This window comes from Magnolia sinica, chromosome 18 (genome assembly GCF_029962835.1).
Source record: "Magnolia sinica isolate HGM2019 chromosome 18, MsV1, whole genome shotgun sequence".
In the NCBI taxonomy this organism is placed as follows: Eukaryota; Viridiplantae; Streptophyta; class Magnoliopsida; order Magnoliales; family Magnoliaceae; genus Magnolia; species Magnolia sinica.
In genome coordinates this window covers 27,025,252-27,035,247 of record NC_080590.1, presented here as the reverse complement: position 1 = coordinate 27,035,247, position 9,996 = coordinate 27,025,252, and the positions used below count along the sequence as shown (strand labels likewise).

The following is a 9,996-nucleotide window of genomic DNA, read 5'->3' as shown; positions in this document are numbered from 1 at the left end:
AGGTCAAATATCAGCATTTGACGGGGTCACCTTTAAATTATGAGATATCCCAAAAATCAGCAATATACAGAGATTAGGTTGGCCATACCATCTAAAATCATGTGAAGACATGCCTAAAACATATAAAAGCACTTGGTGGGGCTCACTTGAAATTTGGATGCATTTGAAACTTGATCTGACCCCTCATCGAAGTGGAACACACATAATGGATGGGCTGGAATTGTGTACCACATCTCCATGGGCCCAACAAATAATTACAAATGTTTTAATAGGAGGCTAGCTCCTCTCAACTTTTGTATGTGGTGTGGCCCACCCAAGTAACTGATTGACTTGATTTTTAAGCCCGTGCACCATCATGGAATGATGCATCTAGCTGATGGGGTAAATGTTCGACACACTTCACGGAGGGCCTCACACAGCTCAACCTCATGGTATCATTTCCTATATATAATAATAATAGTAATAATGTCAGCGTTCCATCAATTATACGCCTGCATTAGTTTCCTAATATATAATTTTTAATATTCGAAGAATGTGAATTTTTTTTAAAAAAATGTAGTCACTTCAGAATTGAAAATAGGTTGGCATCCAGCCAACAGTTTAGATATCACTTCAAAAAAGGGGCCTAGCTTCTACTCACAAAAATGTAGTTGGAGGAAATTTTTTACCTTTGCTATAATTTTAGGAGTAATGAAGACAGCACAACAATTGTAGCCCGCGCGGCATAGCTTATCTGAATCAATGTCCTATGTAGAGGTGTGTATTAAGAGCCTATGTTATAAAGGTTACGTGGGCAGGTGTCTAACATTAATCACTCCATACATTGATTGCACTGACTATGCCAGTTGCTCACAACTGTAACTGCAAGTTCTTGTGATGAGAATCTAAGTGGGCCAACATGACGTTTGTGATAAATTCACTCCCTTCATCCATTTTGAAAGTGAATTGTGTTGTGCCAACCTTGGTGGTGCGTTGATGTCACCAAGTTCCATGGGTCCTACCATAATGTATGTGTTTATCCACAATATGAATCCATTTGGATAGATCATTTTAAGGCATGAGCTAGAAAAATGAGGTAGATCCAAAGCTCAAGTTGATATTTGTTTTTTCTATTCATCCTAAGTCAGTGTGATCTTATAAATAGGTTAGATGGCAAATAAACATCATGATAGGCATTAAGAAGGTTTTAGTAGTGGACATCATTGCCCCTTCTACTTCCTGTGGTGTAGTCCACTTGAACTTTGGATCGGCGTCATTTTTAGGCTCATGCTTTGAAATAATCTCGCCAAATGATGGATAGTGTGGATATAACACATGCATCACAGTGGGGCTCACCGAACTTGGTGACATCAACACCGCACAATCTACTTTTATCCATTTTGCTAACTTATGTTAAGACATTAGCCTAAAATTGAGGCTAAACTAAAATACAAGGGAGCTACCCACAGTGGATATTAAATACCTACCTTTGAAACATTCATCGGACTATAGAAGTTTTATATCAAATGCTAATATTTTTGTTTTCTAGCTCATCTGAGTGGAAATCATCTTATAAACGGTTTTGATAGCATATAAACATTAAGGTGGACCATTGGACGGGCATTTCCAGCCCTACTTTTTTTTATTGTGTGATCCAATTGAGTTTTGGATTTACTTAATTTCTGTGCGCATGTCCTAAAATGAACATGCAAGCAAAACAGATGGGCAGGATGGATTTCTCACAAACGTCACAATGGGCCTCACCTAGCTGCTGCCTCCTCTTAGGAAATCTGATTCTCCATTACGCTACAAAATTGAAAAAAAGATGAGTAAGTCGTACTTCTTTTTTTTCCCCTCTCTTGTGAGGGTCTCCTTTCCTCTCCTAATGCCTTGATCACGTGCCGCACGCCCTTTACCCAATCGACTTTCAATAAACAAATAAAATAAAGCTAACGAAGCTCGTGTTAATGCATGCTAGCAACCGCAAGATCCTAAGAAAATGGGTCTGTGGGGCCATGGGACCCACTGCTATATAAGTGCAGTCTGCAAGGCCCAACTTGTTTATTGGGCTTGTCAGGAGGGACAAACTTACATGGGGCTCTTTCTTGTTGAGGGTAGAGTATGAAGAGGTCATTTTAGCAGTGTACTTTTACAGCATCTTACTTGATACAAAAGCGAGTGGAACCTTCACGTCCAAGGACTAGGGAGGGACACTTGAAAGACGTAAGAAAGGGACAGTGTATTAACTCCTTGGCTTGTATTGCCATCTAACTCGAGAAAATCATGCCAGTGTATCTTTTATTTTATTTTTATTTTTTAAATTTTTTGGTAGGTATTCAGGGTCTGAACTGAGGCTTGAAACACATGCACCATCAAGGGTTAAAGTACTGTTGTGCTTTGATACTCTGGCAGAATGTGATGATGATATACGGGTGCTTAAAAATTACCTAGGAATTGCATATGTGGAATAAAATTAGATAAAATTAAATTGACCAAATTATAAGTTTAAATTTAGATGTATCATGAACTAAAATTTAGACTTACTTAGCTGACTATCAATTGACATTTATTAAACGATTAAAAATGAAAAATATCCAATGAGTCCTATTAGAACAAAAGTGTCTACCAATCAGATGTCCATTATGATTTTGGGACTGGGACTGGATTTAGACTCTTTGTTTTGAGTTAATGTAAGCCATGCCATGAGTGCAACATTTTCATTCTTGTCCAGCATCATTCCCTTTGTTTCATGACTCCCCTGGTGCGAGACCTGAATGGATGATGCCGTACCGACCCTGATGCAAGCTGGTTTTCATGGAGATTGATACGCCAAAACTGATTTTTAAACTGTATAGGCTGCACACCACCATGTCCATGCTCGCACCCGTCATGCAATCTACACATAGACATCAAGAAGAGAAATACAAAAACTCACATTTTTTTAAGGTATAGAATGTTGGTTGCATTGATTGTGCAATCTAGTAATTTTGTGAGAGTTCTTTAGCCACACCATAACATTAGTAATCTAGTTCAGCAAATTTTAACCTTACGACGAATTTCTCAAGGACAAAAATCCTTGAATAATTGAAAAATATGAGAAGAGATTTAAAACAAAATTAAATAATTTAAGAAATAAAAAATATAATTGATGTCTAATGTATGATTTGGGTTTTATCTAACTGCTTTAGTTTTACTTATATCAACTATAAAAAGCTCAAGCCATTAAAGGATCGTTTATCAATGTATATTAAGCAATTTTAACACTCTTCTGCATGTGTGGGATGGAACTTCGCTTGGAAACATGTTGGGCTTAGGGTTGTACATGAACTGAGTTAGCTCGCTCGACTCAACTCGAAAAAGCTCGATTCGACTCAGTTCGAAATTGAGTTCGAGTCAAGTTGAGCTGATTTTTTAAGCTTCGAAAAATTTCGAACCGAGTTCGAGCTTGCCCGAGCTCGACTTGACTCGAATCGAACTTGGATCGAACCAATTCAATGACTTGGTTAATTTGATATTGATGTTGCTCACCAAATGTTTGATGAAATGACTCAACGAAGTGTGGCTGGTGGCAAGGAAGGTATGTATATGAAACAAGTACCTTTTTTTTTTTTCTTGATTTTTATGTTGCTTAGAAGGTATTTGATGAAATACCTATAAAATTACTACTGTTGTTTTACATACAGTGAAATTTTGAAGGTGCAGCCCATGTGATTGTGAAAATGCTACATTAGTGAACTCAGCTCGATCTTGGCTCGAAATCGGTTCAACTCGTGTACACTTCTAGCTGGGCTAAGGTGGAGGGACACTCACTCACACTATAAACAATAGCTTTTTTATATTTGTTACCCACAGGATTTAAACTCTTGACCTTCCACTCTAATACCCAATAAAACAATCACTTTCTTTAAAAGCTCAAGCTATTAGGGGATAATATATCAATATATATCAAGCGACTTTAACAACTACAAGCAACGTTTAGCCAATTGTACCCTTGTAACAGTAATACGAAGGCATTCCTCCTATACATCAGTTAAGATGTCAGAAATTATTTTTTAAAAGGGGGGTGCACACCTTAAGCAGACAATAACATAAGAAAGAGTGAGGATAAATCAAGTAGACAGAGACTTAAGCAGAAAATAACACAAGAAAGAGAGAATAAATTACATCACTGTTAAAACCATTCTCTCTCTCTAAATCAGGATTGTATCTTTAGATTCATTTACATTATTTATATTCTCAACAGCTACAGGCTTATAATTATGGTTCATTGATGATCTTTACCGTTGAATCTTGGATTTGAATGTGAGCCATTAAATATTTCTCTCCTGACTATTCAACAAACATTTCTCACTGTGGCTTTGGTGGTATAGAATTCATAACGTGAACTGTTCATGTCATCATTTAAAATACATTCTGTCGGTGAAAACCAACCACCGTGCCTAACACCGACAGTGGTTTGATAAACAGATCTTTCACCGACCACCGTCAGTCATTTTCTTCCCTTAATGCCCTGTAAGACTCGGCAATTCATCATGACCGTTTAATTCCAAAAATAACCCCATCCTTTTCAACCTCCCCCATTAAATTCTTCATTGCAGTGGGACCCACTTCATTTCATGAACCCAACTTTCCTTTTCTCTCCTTATCACTCTCCAAAGGGCCAATCATACATAGTAAATCGATAAATACAAAAGACCCTGAATTCTGTCTAAATTATGAAAATACCCTTCATTTTGCCAATGACGGAATTACCCAGAGGGAATTCGACAGTGGAGGGACAATACCGTCTTCAAATTCAAATTAATAACGTCTTTTTTTATCTCACAGCCAGTAGGCACAACTGTTTGTTCTGTTTTTTTTTTTTTTTTTTCTTTTACTGTGAAAATTTACAAGTCTTCCTTGCTAATTTCCTTCGATTTTGATTTTCCGGCGCCAAAGGAGATAGATAAGATCTTCTCTCTCATCGTCCGCAAGATCTCAGCCATGGACGGCCTTAAGCTGGGCTGTTCATGAAGGCAGAAAGCTGAAATCGAAGCCATTGTCTTCACCTCCTCTGCATCGAATTCTCCTACCAATCTCGAATCCACCATTTCGATTGCCTTAGTTGGATCTCGCAGCATCGGTCTAGCAATAGACGTTAAAAGCTGCTCTTTTTCGACACAAAACGCTTCAATACCTGTAATCAGCTCAAGAACAAGAACTCCGAAGCTATAAACGTCATTCTTCTTAGATATGATTCCTGTCCGCAGGTAATGCGGATCAGTGTAACCAGGAGAACCCATCATTGGAGTCGCCGATGATGGTAGGATAGTCGATGAAAATCCCATTTTAGCGAACCCGAAATCGCAGAGCTTGCAATCGAAGTGCTCATCGAGTAGGACATTGGAGGCTTTGATGTCGCTGTGGATGATTTGGAGATCGCAGCTGTCATGGAGATACTCGATCGCTTGGGCGAGTTGGAAGGCGATCGACATGCGTCGGCCCCAAGGAAGGTTGTGGGCCTCCTCACCTTGGCCGTGGAGCTTATCTTGCAAGCTTCCATTGGGAACATAGTCGAACACCAGGACCCCTTCTTCTGCAAGAAAGATAGATTGTGGTGTTAGCTTTGCGTCTATGGTTTGGGAAACTTGGAAAGAAAGAAATAGCAGAATTTTAAATTTCCAATTCCAAAAATTGAATTCTTATCTCATTTGAGAAATTTCAATAGAAATTGATATATAGGACTCGCCCACTTTCTGTATTAAGATTCGAAATGGTACTTCTTCACCATTTCAATTCCTAAAATGAAAAATGCAGGCCGGCAAATCAACGAAGGTGGGATTTTGGAATTAAAGAAATAACATCATTTCTAATAGACCAATGTTGAAAAAACCTTAGAAGACATTGTAATGGAAGAAAGAACAGAATTCTGAAAAAGATCCAAATGAAAACAACCTTGAAGCTGTTGAAATTTGCAGGTAAAAACGAGAAATCTCAGGGAAAAAAAAAGAAAGTGAAAGAGAGAGAAAAGAGAAGTATTTTAGCCAACACCCACCTCTCTCATCGCAATAGCCAAGAAGCTTGACAATGTTTTCATGGCTGACGCGCATCAAGACTTCAAGTTCCTGCTTAAAGACCCTGCTGAGGCGCTCGCTATTCCAATGGATCTTGAGCGCTCCGAGGTTTGAATCCGGGAACCAAGCAAGATAAACGGTGCTAAACCCGCCTTCGCCGATCACAGAATTGAAATTCATGCTAAGCTTCTCGATCTCATCCCACCCAAATCTCTTCACCGAACTCTTCCCGCAAGAACTAGGCCGGCGGTCCGAATCGGGCTGATCGACGACATGGGTCTTTGGGGGGCTGCATTCCTCATCTTCTTCATGCCTGATTTTCCTCTTGATCTTGAATCTGAAGCACTTGAAGTAGGCCATGACAAGAACCCAAGTCAGGATAAGAGCTGAGATGCTGATGGCTATGAGAATTCTGTGTTTTGGGCTGATGGTTGTAGCTGTTTTGAGAGGTGGTGGAGAGATGGGTGTGTTCTTAGAAGCTAGAGAGAAGTTGGGATAAGAGAAAAATAAGGAGGAAAAGATCCCACGGCTGCAAATACGGACAACAAAGCCAGCGGATGTAGAGGTGTGACCTTTGGAAATCACATGAGGACTTAGAAAAGAAGCCATGAGAAAAGGGTTCACACACGAGGAAGGGGTGGTATCCTGTATTTTAAGACGAAATAATTAGAACTGTAGATGAGTCCGTATGAAGCTTTTTTTATTTTCTCCGCCCGAAATCTTATTTTGCAAAGAGCGCCCTTTTAAGGTTCGGATGCTGATTATTTTGACTAAAATATCCTCATCTGCTAAGGTAAGTAGCTAAGAAAAGCAAGGGTATCGTGATCTTTTTGGATCCATGTATAGGACGTGGGCGAATGAAATTGGTGGGTAGTACTGAGGTCTATACGCCTCAAGATCTACTATGTTAGAATGTTATGAATGATACACAGGCAGTTGGAAATTACCAAGAAATTTCAGAAACTAAACCGTTCAAGTCATGGGTATTTGTTTAGATATATCATGACCGAAATTTTACTATTACTGAGCTATCTAATTATTAGATTAATAGACATTTATTGGACGGTTAGAAATGAAAATATCCATGGTCTTATTTCAGAGGTTAGGATTGTTCTGCCAATCTGATGTTTGGCTGTAAGTTAGGGATAATGGGGTCCAAATCTTAGTCGGTTTAATTTAAATTAATATATGCCGCAAGTACCATTGTAAGTGCCAGCGTATCAAGCGTCACACGCAGCCAGAGTATCAAATAGCTCGTATTTAATAAGATAGTCCCTCCGAAAGTCTTCTCAGACTCCAGCTCCCCACGTTGACCACCATCCCATACGTGTGCCCATGCGGTACATGCGTGAGATCCGGGACGTGTATGTCTGATCGCCCCATCTCGTGCCTTCCTCAAACGGAGAATCTGATTGGTCGATCATCATGTGGGCCACATGTGCATTTGGACGGTAGTTAGTTTTGTAACCGTCCATTTTGTCACAAGTACTGCAACCTGCTTGGGTCAAAGCGTTTGTACTTTGTGGATTTTGAGGTGAGCGAAACCAGATGCGGATTGCGGGTGCCCTCAGTCACAGGAAGTTCCTATAGTCGGAAGCTGTGTGGGGTCCACACAGTTGACAGTCATAAATCCATTACGTCCATCAGTTTTGCAAGAAAACAATAGGACAAAAATCTAAACATCAGGCAGATCCAAAACTCATGTGCGCCACACCACACGAAACAGCATGGATTGAACGCTCACGATTGGAGACTTTGTGGGGGCCACAGAAGTTTTTTATCCTGATGATATTTGTTTTGGAAGTTTATCTGAGTGGTAATAACACTATGAACGGTTTGGATAGCTTATAAACATCATGGTCAGCTCTAGGAAGGTTTTAACGGTAGAACTTTCCATTCCCACTGTTTTGTGCTGTGTGACCCACATGAGATTTTTATCTGGCTGATTTTTAGATTCATGTCCTACTGTGGTCTTGAAAAACTGATGGACGGAGTAGATTTATGATGGACATCTCTGTCGGCCCTACGCAGCTCCCGACTACTGAACTTCCTGTGCCCTCGGGCACAGGTAAACCCCTATAGTGTAGATCTCACCATAGATGCATCATGGCCATTGGATATTTTGGCTTTGTTTAGATCGAATGTGAACCTTTGCTACGTTTTCTTTCTTACCGTTTATTTTTCTTTACAAATATTGAAGAGGCATTTTTACAATCTGGGATATCTTTAGTTTATTAGCCATCCAAGGTGAGGCCCATTTTCTCAACGGTTTGGATCACTACCATGGGCGCTAAATGTACCACACAAACACTCAGCATTAGGTTAGGGCCATCTGTTAGCCAACATTTGCCAGATCCTGTCCATGAGGGCATCAAGGACCACATAAGGACCAAATCAGAATATTTTTTTTGGGAAGTGAAAATAAACGACTGGGGCCACCTGATGAACGGCTAGGATCTCACCATTAGCCAACTAACTACCGTAGCATTGACGCCCTCATCAGTAGAAGAGGAGCATTTATTTCCACGGCCCCGTGAAGTTTTCTAGACTTCACGTGAGAGAAATTGAATTCCCATCACCCTAAGATACCCTAGAGCAGGTCGAACAGATAGCGGTAGAGTCATCTCTTCACAGTAAATGTGGCCCGTTCATTTATCAATCTCAGCCGTTCATCTAGTTTTTCCGTACAATAGATATAAATGATTTAAAATTAAGCGTAGATTGGATGATCCTAGACATCTAATCAGTGGCCTTCAAAACAACGGGAGAGAATAAAATGGTTAAAAGGCCGGCGTTCAGAAGTGGGAAAGTGACGAACTAGATGGGTAGTGTAGTCCGAGAGGTGTGGACTTTGAAAAATGTACCATCCATGATATGGCCCACTAGATGGACGGTCCTGATTGAGAAGTCAGAAAGCAAGGTAAATTCTGCATATTCTACCGACTCTACCGAATCATCTACCCAACTGATGACACGTATGTGGAAATTCAACAGGGATGAATTATGTCACTCTGAGAAAATATGAAGTGGGCCCCACTGCTGTTGACATTTTAGATGGTGAGATCGGTGCTGTCACATCTGGTCACCGTCAGATCATTGAATGGACAACGATAAGATTCACCCGCAATGAACGCTTCCTGATTTCATAACTAATCATGCGACAATTCATGAGATGCGGCAGCGATGTGGAGTGGGGCCCACTTCGTTTTTAACCTTATTGATGGTAGGATAGAGTAGCGGCATTTCCTGTCACCGTCCAGTTGTCATTGGACAGCAACTCGGTGGGCTTCTTCATGGCACGCGTGACTTGGAAAATTTGCACGAGATCTAGGCCGTTCATCAGGTGGGGGCCACTGTGAACATGATCCGGCCCAAAAATGGGGTGGGCCAGGCGTGTATGTCTCCGAAGAAATGGACGGCTTGAAGATTGTACCAACGGTCCATGTCCAAAATACATGAGGCGCACCCGACGAGTATACCAGCCGGATTTTTTTTTGACTAATTTTCGTGGTGTAACCCACTTGATGAACGGCCGAGATCGTGCACAATTATATGATCATTGAACCGAGGATGTGTGCAGAAAACTTGGGATTTTCAGTTTGTACATAGCGGCGATTCAGATCATCGATTTTTGTATGATCTGTTAGGATTTGCAAGAGAACTGAACGGCTAGGATTTTCCATCATAAAGATTTTGTGGCAGCTGATGCACTGGAATAGTGCAATCATCCAGGCGCTCAGAAATTTAGACAAGTGTACATGCAACTCAAATCGAACCGTCAAAATCATGTGGTCCACTTTATGTGGGTCATCAACCAACAATCAGGTGAGCTGATATCTTAGCTGACAGATAAAATGTACATGCAACATGTTGTGGATGGTTTAAAATGAAAAATAGTCAACGGCCTGGATTCAATAAGAAAATGTCCATTAATCAGAGATCTGTATCCACCAGTTAATCTAAT

The 9,996-nt window shown here is 40.3% G+C and overlaps 1 protein-coding gene across 1 annotated transcript; it reads right to left on the bottom strand.

Annotated features, from left to right (window-relative positions):
* Nucleotides 1-4,543: 4,543 nt before the first annotated feature.
* LOC131233531 (probable receptor-like protein kinase At4g10390) lies at nt 4,544-6,727 on the bottom strand. Its single transcript, XM_058230286.1, has 2 exons — nt 6,014-6,727; nt 4,544-5,554 (listed from the first exon to the last, which is right to left on the bottom strand). The coding sequence occupies exons 1-2, from the start codon at nt 6,639-6,641 to the stop codon at nt 4,866-4,868; spliced, it is 1,317 nt and encodes a 438-aa protein (XP_058086269.1). The 5' UTR covers nt 6,642-6,727; the 3' UTR covers nt 4,544-4,865.
* Nucleotides 6,728-9,996: the final 3,269 nt, after the last annotated feature.

What these genes read in the sequence shown, in the direction of transcription:
- LOC131233531 (XM_058230286.1), bottom strand. Translation starts at nt 6,641, where the DNA reads ATGGCTTCTTTTCTAAGTCCTCATGTGATTTCCAAAGGTCACACCTCT. An exon ending in TGGCTATTGCGATGAGAGAG is followed by an intron (nt 5,555 to 6,013) that starts GTGGGTGTTGGC and finishes TCTTTCTTGCAG; the next exon opens with AAGAAGGGGTCCTGGTGTTC.